General features: G+C 39.5%; 1 protein-coding gene across 2 annotated transcripts; it reads left to right on the forward strand.

The window, feature by feature from the left end:
• The first annotated feature begins 15,571 nt into the window (after positions 1-15,571).
• Positions 15,572-17,614, forward strand: LOC133794595 (small ribosomal subunit protein uS2-like). 2 transcript variants are annotated; one of them, XM_062231925.1, is made up of 5 exons: positions 15,572-15,827; positions 16,302-16,564; positions 16,667-16,864; positions 16,972-17,191; positions 17,311-17,614. In XM_062231925.1, exons 1-5 carry the CDS (start codon positions 15,680-15,682, stop codon positions 17,397-17,399), a joined length of 918 nt encoding a protein of 305 aa, XP_062087909.1. In that variant the 5' UTR covers positions 15,572-15,679; the 3' UTR covers positions 17,400-17,614. The 2 variants fall into 2 exon arrangements, with proteins under 2 accessions (XP_062087909.1, XP_062087910.1); XM_062231926.1 differs by having other exon boundaries at positions 17,317-17,614.
• The last annotated feature ends 1,345 nt before the right edge of the window (positions 17,615-18,959 follow it).

An 18,959-nucleotide genomic window follows, 5' to 3' on the forward strand; every position in this document is an offset into this window, starting at 1 on the left:
GACAACGGGAGCTCGGTGAACCTCCTATTCCAGTCCACGTTAGAGAAGATGGGTATGACCGTCGCCGAGCTGAAGGCGACCTCCATGATGTTATATGGTTTTTCGGGAGAAGGATCGGCGGCCATAGGGACGATCGAGCTGGTGATCACCCTGGGAGAAGGACCTCGAACAGTCTCGAAACTCCTCGAGTTCGTGGTCATTGACTGCACCGCTGCGTACAACGCAATTTTGGGATGACCTACGCTCATAACCTTTGAAGCCGTCACTTCCATTCGCCACCTCGCGATGAAATTCCTTACTTCCACGGGAACTTGCACTATCCATGGCGATCAACTCGCTGCCAGGGAATGCTACAGCATTTCCATGAAAGGAAAATCTAAACCCGGGCAGCTGGCAATGGTCATCCAAAGTGGTGAAGAGGAATCTCAGGAACCCTTAGCTGATCTTGAGATTGAAAAACCTCAAAGCGCCGAAGGGGAAAATGTCGTCTTAAGTGAGGATATTGACACCCGAATAGGCGAGGACAGATCCGAGCTCCAGGCTATTGAGGAGCTCGAGGAAGTGAACATTGATCCGCAGAATCCATCACGGATGGTCAAGCTCGGGAAAAACCTCTGCAGCGAGAGGAAGTCGAAGCTGGTCAGATTTTTGCGGGATAACCTGGATGTGTTTGCGTGGTCACACGAAGACATGGTGGGAATCAGCCCGAGTGTTATCATGCACACACTTCATCTGGATAAAAGCGTTCCTGCAAAGTCCCAGAAGCAGAGACGCCTAGGAACAACCCGGGCTGAAGCCTTGGAGGAAGAGGTAGCCCGGCTAAAAAAATGTGGCTTTATCCGTGAAGCCAAGTTTCCAATATGGGTCGTCAACCCCGTGCTGGTCCCGAAGCCCAACGGAAAATGGCGGACCTGCATAGACTTCTCTGACCTGAATAAAGCCTGCCCCAAGGATTGTTTTCCACTGCCAAGGATTGACCAGTTGATAGATGCCACGGCGAGGCACGAGCTCATGTCCTTTATGGACGCGTACTCGGGCTATAATCAGATCGCCATGAATCCGGCGGATCAGGAGCACACCAGTTTCATGACCCCGACTAACGTTTATTGTTACAAGGTCATGCCCTTTGGGCTAAAGAACGCCGGAGCTACGTATCAAAGGTTGGTGAATAGAATGTTCGCAGGCCAGATCGGAAAAAACATGGAAGTGTACGTCGATGACATGCTAGTCAAGTCAAAGAATGTCGATAACCATGTTTCCGACCTGGAAGAATGTTTTAAGATATTACGGGAGTATGGTATGAGGCTTAATCCCCAGAAGTGCACTTTTGGTGTCGCGTCAGGGAAATTCCTGGGGTTCATTGTCAATACCTGAGGAATCGAGGCAAACCTCGACAAGATCATATCACTGCTCGAGCTTCCTTCGCCCAGGTCGCGAAAAGATGTCCAAGGCCTGACAGGAAGAGTGGCGGCCCTCAATCGGTTTATTTCCAAGTCCACCGATAGGTGTTTGCCATTCTACAACCTGCTCCGAGGAAACAAGAAGTTCGAATGGACAGAAGAGTGCGAAAGCGCATTCCTCGACCTGAAGGCACATCTGGCCGAGCTGTCCGTACTATCCAAACCAAAAGCAGGAGAGCCTCTTTTTCTCTACCTGGCTGTCACTGAGGATGCAGCCAGTGCCGTATTGGTCCGGGAAGAAGACCGAGTTCAGAGACCAGTCTATTACATCAGCAAGAGACTTCTCGGGGCTGAATCCCGGTACCCGTTGATGGAGAAATTGGCGTTCTGCCTTATCACGGCCTCGCGAAAGCTCAGGCCGTACTTCCAGTCCCACTTGATACATGTCATGACCGATCAGCCTTTAAGGCAGGTTTTGCAAAAACCTGAAGCATCGGGACTTTTGTTATAATGGGCAATCAAACTCAGTCAGTTTGAGATTTTGTACACTCCGCGAACTGCTATAAAAAGTCAGGCCCTGGCCGATTTTATGGCAGAATGTGCGGGATTCCAGGAGGATCTCGCAGAAGACTCACCCTAAGTCACCTCGCCCCAGGCGTCGTGGAGGATCTTTGTGGATGGTTCGTCCAACGAGAACGGCTCCGGGGCTGGAATCATTTTGATATCCCCCGAGGGACATAGATTCCACTCGGCCCTGAGATTCGGATTCAAGGCCTCCAACAACGAGGCTGAATACGAAGCTTTGATGGCCGGGCTAAGGATAGCCCAGGAGCTTAAGGCGAGCTCCGTCCAGTGCTTCAGTGACTCCCAGCTCGTGGTAAACCAGGTTCTGGGTGAATACCAAGCGCGAGGGCCCAAGTTGGCTGCCTATCTGGCAAGGGTAAAGGTTGAGCTGTCCGCGTTTAGGCGAGGCTCGATCGAACAGATACCTCGGGAGCAAAATGCTAACGCAGATGCTCTTCCCAAGCTCGCCACCTCTGGGGAAACGGAGACCTTGGGGTTAGTACCAATAGAATTCTTGGAAAAACCAAGCGTAGAAGATGTCAGGACAGAGGTCAAGATGATCGATGCCAGGCCGACCTGGATGACCCCCATCCTTGAATATCTCGTCGAGGGAAAGCTGCCTGAAGGGCGTAATGAGGCACGGCGAGTCCTGTATCAAGCACCGAGGTACACGATGGTTGATGGAGTGCTATACCGACGTGGGCACTCCCTACCTCTCCTCCGATGTGTTCTTCCAGGCGAAGCAAAGGCCATTCTGCAGGAAGTGCATGAGGGTTTTTGCGGAAATCACACTGGGGGACAGAGCTTGTCCCTAAAGGTCCTGAGGCAAGGATATTACTGGCCAACTCTATCCAAAGACTCGATTTCATACGTGAAAAAATGCGACAAGTGCCAGCGATTTGCCGTAGTTGCCCGAGCTCCTCCAGTCAAGCTGAAGATGATCTCGTCCCCATGGCCGTTCGCTGTTTGGGGGATCGACTTGGTGGGCGCCCTCCCTACTGGAAAAGGCGGGGTCCGTTACGCCATGGTGGCCATCGACTACTTTACGAAGTGGGCTGAAGCGGAACCTCTGGCAACGATAACTTCCGAAAAAGTTCTTGACTTCGTGGTTAAGAACATTATCTGTCGATTCGGGCTGCCTAAGAAGATTGTCTCTGACAATGGGACTCAGTTCGACAACGACTTGTTTACCGAATTTTGCGAAAGGTACGGAATTGTGAAAAGTTTCTCCTCCGTGGCCTATCCTCAGGCGAATGGCCAGGTCGAAGCTGTCAACAAGACTCTAAAGGCGAGCCTCAAGAAGAGATTAGATTAAGCGAAGGGGGTCTGGCCAGAACAGCTCCCCCAGGTCCTATGGGCATACCGGACCTCGCATTGGACTCCTATGGGTCATACTCCTTTCTCCCTAACTTTTGGGAGTGAGGCAATCCTCCCCGTGGAAATTAAGGTGCTTTCGCATAGGGTCCAGTCTTATGACCAGGACCGCAACCACGAGCTACTGTGCAATTCCCTTGACCTCGTTGATGAAAGGCGAGAAGATTCGCAACTCCAGCTCGCCCATTATCAGCAAAAGATCACTCGCTATTTCAACTCCAAAGTCTAAAAGCGCGCCTTTAGCATTGGCGACCTGGTCCTAAGGAGAGTCTTCTTAGCCGGTAAGGACCCCAAAGATGGAGTCTTGTGAACGAACTGGGAAGGACCATATCAAGTCATCGAGGTCATTAAGGAAGGAACTTATAAGTTAGCTCGGCTTGATGGAGGGGCAGTCCCGCGGACTTGGAATGCCATCCATTTAAAGAAATACTATCAATGATTCATTTGTAAGGCCTAGAAGGCCATTTTTTATGTATTAAGCAATGAGAATCAGCTTTTTGTTTATATTTGTACATGTTTTCAAGTGTAATCTAAAGTAACCACGAAAGACCCTTTCCCAGTTACTTGAAGGGGCATATGGTACCTGGATATAACCAGGTCACCTTAACGACTTAGAAGTTGATTCATATCGATTGATCGTTGTTTTTCTTAAAAAATGCGAGATATTGGTAAGGATTAACGCGAACTAAGTCCTATCCTGGATATAACCAGGTCAAAAAACTTAGAAGTTGATTTAAATCTGTTGATCGTTGTTCTTCTTAAAGAGCTCGAGATATGGATAAAAATTAACACGAACTAAGTTTTCAAATTAAGTTCGTGGATATAACCGGGTCATAAAACTTAGAAGTTGATTTAAATCTATTTGATCGTTGTTCTTCTTAAAGAGCTCGAGATATGGATAAAAGTTAACGCGAACTAAGTTTTCAAATTAAGTTCCTGGATATAACCGGGTCATAAAACTTAGAAGTTGATTTAAATCTGTTGATTGTTGTTCTTCTTAAAGAGCTCGAGATATGGATAAAAGTTAACACGAACTAAGTTTTCAAATTAAGTTCCTGGATATAACCGGGTCATATAACTTAGAAGTTGATTTAATCTGTTGATCGTTGTTCTTCCTAAAGAGCTCGAGATATGGATAAAAGTTAACACGAACTAAGTTTTCAAATTAAGTTCCTGGATATAACCGGGTCATAAAACTTAGAAGTAGATTTAAATTTGTTGATCGTTGTTCTTCCTAAAGAGCTCGAGATATGGATAAAAGTTAACACGAACTAAGTTTTCAAATTAAGTTCCTGGATATAATCGGGTCATAAAACTTAGAAGTTGATTTAAATCTATTGATCGTTGTTCTTCCTAAAGATGATCGAGATATGGATAAAGATTAACACGAACTAAGTTTTTCAAAAATTGTAACCAAAATGCGTAGGGGCAAAAGAAAAAATCAATTAAATATAAAATTAAGTTAAATTGTCTCGAGGTGGAAGCACCTCATGCATAGGTTACACAAAAAAAAGGGGAGTTAAAAATGTTGAAAGAAAGGGCACGAGAGAAGAAGGCCCTAAGCTCTGCCAGGTGGCCCCTTGGAGGTCACCGTCTCGCCCTGCTCAGCTGCGCCGGAGCCTTCCCCGGCCTCGGAGGGCGCCTCTTTATCAAGGCGAGCTTGGAACTTCACCAGCAAGCGCTCCCAGAGGTTCGCTGATAGGAAGGAGAAGTCAGCGTCTGGATTGTAGGCCCAGCGGTAGAACAGGTCTTCCAAGGCCTTCTCCGAAGTTGTCCGCTCGGCCTCCAGGGCGGCCTTGGCCTCAGCCTTCGCGGCATCTAGGTATGTCCGCGCGGTGGCAAGGGCGGTCTCGAGCTCTTGAACCTTTGGGCGGGTTTTTTCCAACTCGGCCTGCGAGGCCGCCAGGGCATCCTTAGCCGCCTGCAGAGAAGTCTGGTGCTCGCTCCTCATGTCCTCGAGCTGAGTTTTGGTCCTGGAAATGCTCCGATGAATGGCAATGGCGCTCTGCGAAGGCGGAAAGGCAATTGCCTTAGAAAAAAAGAGAGAAAAAACAGGGCAAAGTGTAATAATAAAAAGCCATAAAAGGGAAAAGTCAGCTTACCGTTAGGGTCATGCCCAATGAAGACTCCAGCACGCCCAGCGGGCTCATTGACTTGATGGCCCAAAGCTCATTCTCATTGAGCTTGTATATGTGGCTGACGGCATAGTTCGCCGAATCATACACCGTTCCCCGGAAAGCCTCTGGGATCTTCTCCAGGTCCTGGGGATTGACTGGGATGCGTACCTCAGAGGGTACGATCGCCGAAGCCCCGGGCAACACCCCTGCATCCTGGACAAGGGCCGGAGCACGCGGAGGAGGTGGGGGCATGTTGCTTCCCCCTGCAGCAGGAGGAACCGCTCCCACGACCTGGGCAGCTGGGGCTTGCTCCTTCTCCTTTGCAGGAGACTTGGTGGGGGTCCCGGCAGCGTGCTTGGACGTCCGGAGCCTTTTCATTCTTGGCCCAGCAGCCCCAGCTGGGGGGTTCCCCCCGGTGAACGCACCTCACAGGCTCTCTTCAGACTGAGACATCTCTTCTGTCAAAACAAAGACATGGTTAGTACAAGAGTTAGCAATCATACAAAAACAAAAACAAAGGGGGAAAAAGAGAAATTAAAGTATATGTATACTAAAAGGAATCCTACCCCCCGGGCTAGAAGAACCTATGGTTACAACCATCGGCTCCGGAGCTCCCGCGGGAGAATCTAAGTCGATTATCTCCTGAGCTGGTGCAAGTTCTGAATCTGACTCCGGTTCTGAGCTAGATTCTTCTACATATTGCCTAAGCCCCGGAGCTACAGCACCCCTCCGGAGTGATGGCCATGACCGAAGGTTGGTCCCATACTCCTCGAATAGGATCGTCCTAAAGGCTAGGATGTTATCAACTACTACGGTACCCCTAGGCCGGCTATCTTGGTAGTCCAACACAAGCCGGTCGACACAGTGGAGCAGGGTTGTGTTCAGGTCCGGATCACTTTGGTGACGATGGACGAGCTGCCTAGGATTGAACCTAGCTAGCCGGGGGTCTGCTGTGGCCCTATCTAAACTCCTAAACAAGTAAGGGTTACCTTGGCCAGAAGGACCCGCGGCTGCTCTGGAATGGATCCTCTCCTCGCCCGTCCTCGGGGCGACCTTCAGCGCCCGCTTCCTGTTCCTCACGAGGGGAACTTCGTCGTCCTCGTCCTCCTCATCTTCGTCCCCCGCGACCTCCTCCATGATGGTAGGTCTGGTGTCGCGGGTTAGGGGAAGCCCCCGGGGCCTCCTTAGGTTTAAAGTCTAATTTGGGAAAATCAGCTTGCAGGCCACCATCGTCTCGTCCGTTACGAACACGCGATAATCCTTCTCGCTGGGGGGCAAGCTCGCCAGTCTCTCGTATTGGGCCCCGAGGCTGCAGGATTAATCTAAGTCAGAAAAGGATACAGGAGGAGCTAAACGATACTTAACTTACGAGCTAAGGATGAAAAGCACTTACGAGGGCGATTGAAGTAGTGGAGCTCGTAGTTTCTAAACCCCGTCGACATGAAGAATTGATCCTTAAAGTCGTTGGGGTGGCTGGGCAGCTCGATGACCGCAGCCGTGTTGGGGAATCGGGTCAAGTAATAAAACCCGTCGCCTCGCCCCCGCTGATCCGGGCTGGCCTTGAGGCAGAAAAAATACAAAATATCCGCAGGAGTGGGGACCTCCCACTCGTGCTTCAAAAATAAATATCTCAACCCCGCCAACAACCGATAAGAGTTGGGGGGGAGCTGGAAGGGGGGCAACTTCACATAATTTAGGAAGTCAGCAAAATACTGGTCCAGCGGGAGGAAGGCCCCTGCCTTGAAATGCTCGCCGCTCCAGGCCGCGAATTCCTCGTCGAGCGGCGCGCAGCTCCGCTCGCCTTCCGCGGGAGGTTGGGCATTCACTGATGCTCTCCCCAGCCCGATGTTGTGGGAGAGGAATAGCTTGTTGATCTTCGTCTAGTCAGTAATCTTTGAGATGATCCTCTCCGCCTCAAAGAATGCATCAGGAGCCACCTCGAGCTCCTACTCCACTGCCGGCCCAAAGTTGGTAATTAGGGAATCCAGCATCACCGCCTTTCCTTTGTCTTGCTGAGAGGCCGAGCTGCCGACGGTCTTCGTTGGAGTGTTCCTCTTCAGTGCCATTTGGTCGCCTAACGAACAAAAGAAAAGATTTCAGAAAAGGCGACCTAAGCATAAGGAAGAATCAAAAGGAGTGTTCTTTGCACGAGCTAAGTGTTGCGATATTTATTTGCTATGCAAGTGCACACAGTCGCAATTTGTAATAAAATGGTAAAAACCAAGTATCGTCCTCAAGGACTGATTTATCAATTACCAGTCAATTAATTTCTTGTTCTATTTGATAAATTAAAAGTCTTGATTTTTGTAAACACAGCAAAATAAACTATAAAGTGCAGAAACAATAATTGAAAATTAAATGGAATAACAACTAATAGTAAAACTTTTAATTTAACCACTTAAGAAACAATTAGGATATTTAATTTCATCAACTATCCTCCCTATTATTCCCTAATGCAAAGTATGAGTTCTTCTTCTTTTTACCTAATTCAATTAACAAGTTGATACAGCAGCCTATAATCATACTATGAATTATAAACTCAACCTAGGTGACAATTTCCTATATTTCTATGGTGAATTGAACCACAAAGGTAGCATTAATCTTGACAACTTAATAAACAGTTACACAATTAATTCAGATACTTTCGTTCTATATTAGAATTATGTCCAATATAACCACAGCAGATTTAAATCTCACTTCTCAGATTTTGACTTAAAAACATGTATGTCTGACTATAGATGGCCAATCAATAATCAGTCTATAAGAACAGGTTATATGGAATTGAATAAGATTGAAGAAGAAGAGAATTGAAATTGCATTAGTTCATAATAGGGGTTCAAGTGATTCAATTAAACATCCTAAACAGAAAATTAGTTCATAATCATAATGCTAATCACAACAAAAATTAAAGATGACATCAGGAAGAAGAAGAAAAACATGTAAAAATACTCCAAGCCTTCAGCCTTCAAAACCAGAACTCCTCCACAGTCCGTACGTCCCCTTCTATCTATTTTTTCGCCCTAATAAAACCTAGGCTTTAATTTTTAAAAGAGGCGGGCCGCGGCTCTACATACACCATGCCGTGGCCCGTGTCAAAATTTCTGGGCGAAATGCTCTTTCCATGCCACGGCCCGTGTGAACGAATTCTGGGTTGAAGCCCAACTATGCCGCGGCCCTCTCTAGCCATGTCGCGGCCCAAGGTTCTCCTTCAAAACAGTGGTTCTGTTTCACCACCTAGCCGCGGCTCTACTTTGCTCATGCCGTGGCTTTTAAGGGATTTCTCAATTTTTCAAGTTTTCATCCAAAAAATTCACCAACACTTCCAAATTATGTTAAGATCCATTCTTTCCTGAAATATGATGAAAAACTTGGTTATTTCTTCCCTTTCTTTGACATTTTCTTCCAAGTGCTCAATTCTTCCTGATATTCACAAAGACAGACAAACAAAGCATAAACCCACACTAAATGAAAGAAAAACGAAATAAAAGACTACTTAAAACATCACCTAAACATGACAAAAACTAGACTCAACACTGAGAAAAGCCCAGCCCGTGGAGAGTGAGACCACGCAGTTCAATGAACACGCGCCTATGCTCCCAACAGATCCCCGATTACTGGGAATTCGTGTGTCAGGAAGGTCAGGTTAAAATTTTTCCTTGGAGGGAAAGTTCCAATAGGCATGAAAGGCAAAACCGCCTGTGAAGAGTGTCCCCTAAGCTACCCGGTTTTGCACCCAAAATTCCAAAACTCCTACCCATAAATTTTCCCCAGAAAATGCATCCTGTAAACCATACTCCTAAAACGATTTCCTACAGCAAAAATACCCTAACCTAAAAGGCTTTCACCCTTCATACCCACAAAAACCAGTAAACCCTTGCATGTGGCTACAGTAAATATTTACCTAAGCTACAGTGAAAAATATTTTCAAAACACGCATGGTCAGAGGACTTACAGAGTGCTTGGTTGGGAGGTGGATGAAGGTGTCGCCTAGGTGGGAGCTTCGCCGGAGTATTTGTTTCCAAAGCTTTGAAGGAGTCCTTACGCCTGAGCTTCTTGAACGCTGAGAATGGCGGTCACAAAGAAGAGGGTTTTTGCTTCTAAGATAAAGAGAGAAGAAGGAGAGAGTTTCTGAGAAATTTCAAATAAAAGGGTGGCCCATGCGTAGGGTGGCCACCCTTGTTATATACGTGAAGGATCACGTAAAAAGGGCCGTTGGATGGCCCTGATGTGGGATCCAAGGCCCTCCACTTGAAATACGAAACGACGGCTGGGCATAGGCTAGGCCATTAAATGCGGTTCTCGGAAGATGTACCGTCACCAATCATGATGTTCCACGTATCAGGCGCCTGCGTAAAATGTGGAATGTGAAGAGTTCACGGGGAGGCCTAAAAGTCCCTACTGTGGCCTTATACGACGTCGTATACCACGAGCAGGGGCTTGGGGGGCAGATGTACGCCCTGATTTTCCCACGGGCTGATTAGCGAGCTGAGCTGCGGCCTAATCATGATTATCTCGTGGACATCCCCAAAACTGAAACTACCGTCGTAAGATCATACCTCCTTAGTTCGAGGTAACCTAAGGGTTCGCCTCTGATAACTTAAGGACGGAGTCTGGGCTCTGAAGGCTGAAGGTCGAGTTAAGTATCCAGCTCGTAGTACGAGCTGGAGTGAAGGCTATGACCCTTTATAAAGTCAACCACGCAAGGTAAACGCGCATATATCAGACATCACGTGTTTGATATATCCCTAACTTCTCGGACACGCAGCAGGAACGTGTGTATTCAGACACCCACGACTGGGTTGGGCCGTGCGGCCCATTATCTCCTTTCCTATTGATTTGACCATACTTATGTGTCAGGTTTAGGAATTAATCATGAATGTCACAGAATTGACATGATAGGTAAGAAGGTCACAGGATGACCTTCTTACCAACTCCCAGGTGCCCTCTCCTATAAATATGGAGACCTTGGGAGTTAATAGGGGTTGGATTCTCAATTGTAAGAAATACCCTATAATCAAATATCCAGGATATAGCAATAATACTGACTAGTGAAGTAGAAGGATTTTAACATTTGAACCACTCAAAAAACGTACTTTGAGTCGCCATTTCATTTTCTTAAGATCATATATCTGTTTCGGTTCAACATAAGCACTAATCCCTTTCTCTTCTTTTCTTAATTTCCTGTTGGCGAAGAACCGCGTCAACAAATATATATATATATATGTATAACATGCTAACAGAATTATATACCACCATTATATATATAAAAAAATAAAAACTAAATATCGTCTTATAAAAAAAAATGATATAGCATACCACAAAAAACATATGTAGTAAGTTAGAAAATAATATACCAACAACACTTAAAAAATTATTACTAAAACTATATATATCATGCTAACAAAATTATATACCACCATTAAAATGTATATATCATGTTAGCAAAATTATATACCACAATTACATATAACAAGATAGAACTTATATATAATCTAAAAAAATGATATACCATACCACAAAATACATATACTGATTTAAAAAATAATATACTAACAAAACTTACAAAATTATTACTCAAAAATATATATACTATGCTAACAAAATTATATACTACCATTAAAATGTATATACCATGATACAAAATTATATACTACCATTAAGTATAACAAAATAGAAACTAAATATCATCCGAAATAATATACCAATAGCTCATAAAAATGAAAAAAAATAAATATAACTTTAAAATAAAAATTAATTAAACAAAACTAATATACATATACAACGATATTAAAGGCATACGCTTCTAAATAAATACAAAAATGATAGAAAAAGATAAAATTGGAAAAATAAAAATATAATAAAATTAAATTTAAAAAAATACTATTTTTCTCTAACTTAAAAATAAGGGACATTTATTAATTATTATCCTAAAAAAAAAAAAGTCATTTGTTATGGGTATCAATTTAATAAGATGCAAATGAGAGACTTATATAACAAGGAAAATTTAGGTAATCAATAATGTAAAATTATTATTTTTCTACAATTTTTCAAATGCGACACTAGCTTCTTGATGCCACTGTTTTGGGCAATTTACTATAATTCAACAACTTTTTTTTAAAGGAATAAAGGCAAATTTTAAAAGAAATAGCCTTTTTAAAAAAAACAAATGTATACAAGTTTAAGTATCGCTCTATTATATTACTAGTTTCTCAAAATATTTTTTATTAACAAAAACTATATAATATATGATATTTTAAATAAGTAAATTTCAAATTTTATAACTTAATTATATAAAAATTATGGATTATTTGCTACATTTATATGGTAATCTAAGAGTTATATGTTTGAAAGAAAAAAAAAGTGATATTGAATATAATTTTCACTAAAATAAAAAGATTACAGGCCTTCTGATTGCATATTTTAAGAGAAATAAGGTCGCTAATAAAGAACAAACTAAAGAGATTCTTTGGCTGTTGAAAGATGAGTTTGATTTGCAGTCCCCAGGACCCCTACCACGACCACGAGTAGTTACAAAGGCAGTAGGGCGGGAAGAAGTAGGAAGAAAGATTTGGTTATTTTGAGTTGGAGTCTTTAACATAAAGCATAAGAGCATTCTTGATGGATGAGGTAAAATACTTTATGATCTAAAATATAGAGAAAAAATAGTGGAAGTAGACTTCCAATTGGTGAAGTCAAATTGAGCTAGTTTACATTTTTTTTTACCTTAATGAATAGTGATTCTTCATATTTAGAGAAACATTGTTCATTAAGCTATAAATATTTAATTAATTTTTTATAAACTTTTGTATATATGTGTGATAATATTATATTTAATTATTTTATTTTTAAAATTATTAAAATATAATATTTAGATGATGCAGAGAAAAAATAGAGAAATTGATGAATGGTGTTATGTAAAAGTTTGAGGTAAAATAAAAAAAGTTGTGTTTTGGTTAATAATTTTAAAGTAAAGAGTAGATTTGGGAGGGCAAGGCACCATTTTGACATCCAATAATCTTTTATCTTGATAGTTTAAGTAATGATATAGGGTACTTTGTCTATTACCACTTTGTATTGATTGATATTATTTATAATCAGGTCTCGTACATTATATTTTACATTAAAAATATGGGACATGATACTAAATTACACCGATATGCCACGTTAGGTGATATTAAGCACTATCAGTGCCCTTAGTAATACTCTTCTAATCCATTATCTATTGGTTAGCATTTTTAATAAAAGATTTGCAGCCCCTTCCTAAATTGAATCAACATAATTTTTAAGGTTTACACATACATATAACTTATTATAGTGAACTTGCTTAAGCTGTAATTTTAAAAACCATCTCCTAGTTTATGTGTTATGTTTTTCCTTAATGACATGTTATTGAGAAGATGAAATTTGTATCAACTATTTAAAGTGATGCTCGAAAAATTCTTTCTCAATCTAACCTAATTAAAAATCTACAACCTTCCAAAATCCATACTCAGAGGCCTTCGAGTATATATAAATTGTCTTAAAAAATTCTCATGTCATCTTGAATTTTAGTTTTTATCACTTCTAGGATTAGTAACTCGTACTTGTTTAAAATAGACATCCAAGATATTGCTCAATAACAAACCCTTCTAATAATGTCTTTGCCCTTGCTTTTGACTTGTAGAAAGCCTATTTATACTGCCTAATTTTTTATGTCACTTCCTTAAAGGTCATATAATCTATATTATATATATGGATTCATCCTCACATAATCAACATGATTTGTCAACCAAGATGTTTGTTATTGAACACTAAACCACACAAGTGGTTATCAACTAAGGTGTTCACTTAAATGTTCATGTCATCACACATGATATGTGCATGCATACAATTCAACCACAATCCAGTAGCACAATAGTTTTTCCTCTCTTGTTAGTGGCCCAACAAAGTTTATGGTCTATGTATGTGTAGATTTAGGGTAGATAAATCTATATATATTAATGAATTCATGTATTATGTATGCATGTGTATTTAAGATTTATAAGATCACTTCCACAATACCCATTAGAAAAATCCACAGCTCAAACTTCATGAAATCCAAGATCATTTCAAACTCGTTCGATATTCATTTCCTCAAACTAGAACCCACCAAATATGAACCCGAGCTCCCAAAACTCACAAAACTCATTCGATGTGTAGTCCTAGACATACAATCGGGAATTCACTACCTTCATCATCCATCTCTAACTCTAACTCACCAGGATTTCTAGCTCCTTTCAACATTTTCATAATTATTTTTTGGTGATTTACTACAACATCAAATGCAAAATTAATGTTATTTGGAAGCTCATAGATGGTGCAACATAACATGCCCATTAGGCTAAGCTTCTATAAGATGTTTTTTTAACTTTTAGGATTAAAAAATCCTTTTGGATGTAAAATAAAAAGTAATTTTTTAATAAAAAGTCTTTTTCAAAGGTAAGGTCCAAATAAAAATTTGAGAAGCTATTTTCTAAATTAGAAAAAAATTTACAATTCATAATTTACTCATTAAGGATTTTTATTTATTGGTATTTAAACATTTTTTAAGAAAAAAAATACATCAAAAAAATGTTTTCATATACTAATTATAAAAAAAAATCAAATTTTTTACATATTGTATTATTTATAAAAATATAAATTTTGCTAAATTGGGTCAATGATCACGATGGTCACCATATCATTATCCTCTTTTTTTTCATTCTTTTTTTCCACTATGCACTACTTATTTTATTTAGGGGTGTTCGTGGTGTGGGCGGTACAGTTTTTTGTCAATTTATTAGACCGCACTGCATATGGGGTTTGAGCAATTTTCTAAACCGCAACTTACCCCACATAAATCTTAAGCTACATCGCAAAAATACGATGCGGTGAGGTGCGGTGCAGTGTGGGCGGTTTATATATATCGCCAAATGATTTAAGAATTAAACATTATAATTAATAAAGATTTATTATAAAACTCATAACTAAAGAGAGTTTAACAAAATAATAAATATACAACAAACTAATAAACTTTTAGCAAAATAATAAAAATACAACAAACTAATAACAAAGAAAAAAATGTGACATAGAAGTAATTTTTTTAATTAATAATGAATATCATTAGGTAGAAGTAGAATATGCGTTAGCAACTTATGAAACATAATGATTTTTCTAGATATTGTGTATATTATACTATATAAATATATATGTATAAAGTTTAAATGTAGTAAAATTAAAAGAAAAATATATAAAAATTTATATACATTACGATGCGTGCAGATTGAACCGCATTTACAAAATTCAAAACCGCAAACTGCAGCGCACAGTAACCCTTAATTTTATCCATGAACCTTCTTATTCTTATTCTCTAGCCTTCCTTGTACCTTCTCTTGATCATGTCTTCTCCTAATTGAAATATTTGACATATTTTTAAATTAAAAGATGAAGAAAATGAAAGAAGAAAAAATAATTAAATAATAATGATTTTAGCCTAATAATTGATTATATAGAAGCATAAAACATAAATTAGAAAAAAAATAGTGTTTATAGCAAGTAAAATTAAAAGAAAAATTGTAAAAAAGATCAAAATTTGAAAATAACCACATTAGATTAAACATAGTGATTAGTAGAAATAATATCTATTATTAAAATTATTGTATATTATTTAAATGACGGAATAGAAATAAAGTATTGATTTAATATATAAAGTTTTAAAAATTTAGAAAAATTTAATTTAAAAGAATTAATTAAAAATTAGAATTGAGATATACTGAAAAATCCTAAAATTTTATAAATAGATTTAATAATTTAAAAGAATATATTTTAGTCTTTTAATTTAAAGATGTATATGTAACATAAATATATTTTAAGAAAATAAATGTCTTTCTATTATTTGTTATAACCATTACGAGAAATACTTTACATTTATACACCTCTATTATATCTAAAATATATTTTTTAATCGCTAGGCACTATAATTCTTAATATATATTTTTTTTTTTTGAGAAAGTGCTATAATTTTAATAAGATGGAAATAATAAAATAAAAAATAAAAATAGTGTAAAAAAAAAATAGAAGGGCAAAAGGGTTGGCTTGGCTAGGGTTTCGGGGAGGCACATATATAAGATGCTCTAAAACAAGCATTCCAAAATCTCTAGCAATCGTTTGTACTCTCTTCCTCCATCAGTACCTGCGAGGCTGCGACTGTGATTGCACTTCTCAGCCATGGCGACCGGAAACACCACTGCCCCGCCGCGTCAGCTCTCTCAGAAAGAAGCTGACATTCAAATGATGTTGGCTGCTGAAGTCCACCTTGGCACCAAGAACTGTGATTTTCAGATGGAGCGTTACGTCTTCAAGCGCCGAAACGATGGTATGTTCAACTTGTTTTTTATTTTTTCCGTTGAAATTGTTTCGTGGCTAAAATGTCGAGAGAAAGAAAGGGGGAGAAAATGGGTCCTTTATTTTGATAATGCATTAGTAGAGTCGATGAAGTAGTGGGTAAACTCTATTTTAACCTGAAACGATAAAGTGGACGTTTTGTTGTTTATCTTCGCAAATGGATTTGTACCGTGCTTGTTTTGTTTCATTTTCAGTCTAGTTTTCAGGTATTCTATAGATCTCTATTCAATTTTATTGGATTTGATTCGCTTGGTTTTTGTCACCATGGGATCTGACTAAGGGAACTTGTTGAAAATTGGCGTTTGGGAAATCCTGTAATTGCTTTCATTTTCTATATATATTTTTTTTTACATTTTTTTATGTTATAATTTATTGTTAAAGCTAGTTGAGGGAGAACACTATAGTTTCCCACTTTTGACAAAAACGCTGTGTCTTATGGATTTAGGGATTTACATTATCAACCTCGGGAAGACGTGGGAAAAGCTCCAGCTTGCTGCCAGGGTTATTGTTGCTATAGAGAATCCCCAGGACATGATTGTCCAGTCTGCAAGGCCTTATGGTCAAAGAGCAGTACTTAAGTTTGCTCAGTACACCGGTGCTCATGCAATTGCTGGAAGGCATACTCCTGGTACCTTCACTAATCAGCTCCAGACATCTTTCAATGAGCCTCGTCTCCTTATTCTTACCGACCCAAGAACAGATCACCAGGTGATTACTACACTCCAAATAGCGCTTTGTTCATCTTTATTTTATAATGGATAATTCTGAATGTTTAACTATAATTATCTAATAAATATGACTTTCCTGCAGCCCATCAAGGAAGCTGCTCTTGGTAACATCCCCACCATTGCTTTTTGTGACACTGATTCGCCAATGAGGTATGTTGACATTGGTATCCCTGCCAATAACAAGGGGAAACACAGCATTGGATGCCTCTTTTGGCTTTTGGCAAGAATGGTTTTGGAGATGCGTGGCACAATTCGTGCAGGGCACAAATGGGATGTGATGGTAAAAAACTAAACATTAGTAGTTAATAATTTTAAGCTCAAAAGTTAATTCGAGTCTGGCCTTTCTAAACATATTTGCTTTGGATTTATTCTTCTTTCCATTTGCAGGTAGATTTATTCTTCTATAGGGAGCCTGAGGAGGCTAAACAAGAGGAGGATGAAGAAGCCATTGTTGGTGCAGACTATGGAGTTACTGATTATGCAACTTCTGGCATTGCTGGCCTTTCTGCTGAACAATGGCCTAGCCAAATAGCCGATGCTCCTTGGCCCGCTGAAGTTACAGGTGCTATTCCAGCTGTTCCTGCTGTGGGCTGGACTACCGAAGCAGGTTTAGTATACTGTCATTTCTTTTCTGCCCCATGTGCTTTTATGCTAAGAAGTTTGTGTTAGTTTGTTTCTTAAAGGTTTGTTTTTTTAACTATTATTATCTTTGCCTATTTTTATTAGCTGCAGTACCTTTGGCTGCGGAAGGATGGGATGCTGCAATTCCACCTGCTCAATTACCCACCGAAACTGCTCCTACAGGCTGGGAATGAGATATCTCTGCTGCCTTACAAAACTTCTATCCCAACATCATTGCAAACCATAGTTTAAGTTAGATTTTATGTATTATCCATCCTTTTTGGGATGTGAATTTTTGGTTGTGACGCCCCTCAAGTTTTAGACTTTTGAGTTTTTGTACTACTTTTAACGTGATATTTAAAATGTTTTTCAAGTTTTTGAATTGGAAGAAGGCACGGTTAGATACAAATTTTGATCATATTGGTCAGTTTCACAATTTTACGATGATTATGTTTCTCTATGATTTAAAATTGGCGGTGCCATTGTGAATAGTCATTTCATGCTAGAATAGTACATTATCAGTCTACATTTATTTGGTTATCCAATAAAAATGTGTTAGTTTGTGTATCTTGATGGTGCTAGTGTTCTCGAGTTCTGTAATATCTTTTGACTAGTTTTTCTTGTTTCGATGATCATCTGTTGGCGATGGTTATTTCCAATATATTTGTATTGCACCTTTTAAATTAGTTTGTTTTTTTCTTTTGGAAGATAAAAATGCTATTATATTTATCAAAGAGAATGATTACTAGGGAAAATTCTCCAAACCATCGCCTTTAGACAACCATTTGAGATTAAATGTCAAAGCCATTGCTTTGCTTTCATCACTTTGGTTAATAAAAGCAACCAATTGTAGGGTTGAATGAATGAGCAAGAGTGTACAGTGCAACCTTTGTGGTATGCTCAAGGCACCGCTGTGGTTAAAGTAACTAATGAGAGGGTGGAAAGTGGCGAACAATGTGACGGTTACTAAAAAGTCGAGATTCACCCAACAAGACCATTAACCATTTGTATGTCATCACTACAGCCAAATCGAATGAGAAATAAAGAGTCGTGGGCAAACAAGAAAAGGCAGTATCGGAATCGCGTAAATGAAGTTGTGAATCGATGTGGAGAAATGATTCGGGATGGTGGAGAATGCAGGGAAAATGGTGGCTGGAAAATGATGTCTCAGAGCACATACATTAATGCATGCCAATTAAAAAATATACTAGTTTTGTTAATTCTTTGAAAGATATGTTATAGATTTTCGTTCATACAAAAATACTCATTTGCACTTATTCTTCTTGTCCTAAAAGTAAAAATTGGGGATACAAGTCCAACAAATTAGAAACTTTAGAACTTTTATTGCAAATTTCTCATATTCTAAACCACCCCAAACATATTGATTATGCAGAGAAGCTCTGTGTTATGTCCCTCTAACGCCTTTATACACCTCCATTTTGTATTTACTACCTTTCTCTACACCATTTATGGAATAAAGGGGAATTATTTATTAAAATAGGAAATTGTTTCTTTTCAATCCTAAATTATTAAGCCTAATCCGGTTTAATTACTAATTTATCGGAATTACTAATTAAAACAGGAAGTTGTTACTTATTTGTTTATTTTCAATCCTAAATTATTAAGCCTAATTTGTTTATTACTAATTCATAGGAATAAACATGTATTACTAATTAAAACAGAAAGCGTTACTTATTTGTTTATTTTACAAAAATTGTTACTTATTTGTTTATTTTCAATCCTAAATTATTAAG

Source organism: Humulus lupulus, chromosome 8 (assembly GCF_963169125.1).
Source record: "Humulus lupulus chromosome 8, drHumLupu1.1, whole genome shotgun sequence".
Lineage (NCBI taxonomy): Eukaryota > Viridiplantae > Streptophyta > Magnoliopsida > Rosales > Cannabaceae > Humulus > Humulus lupulus.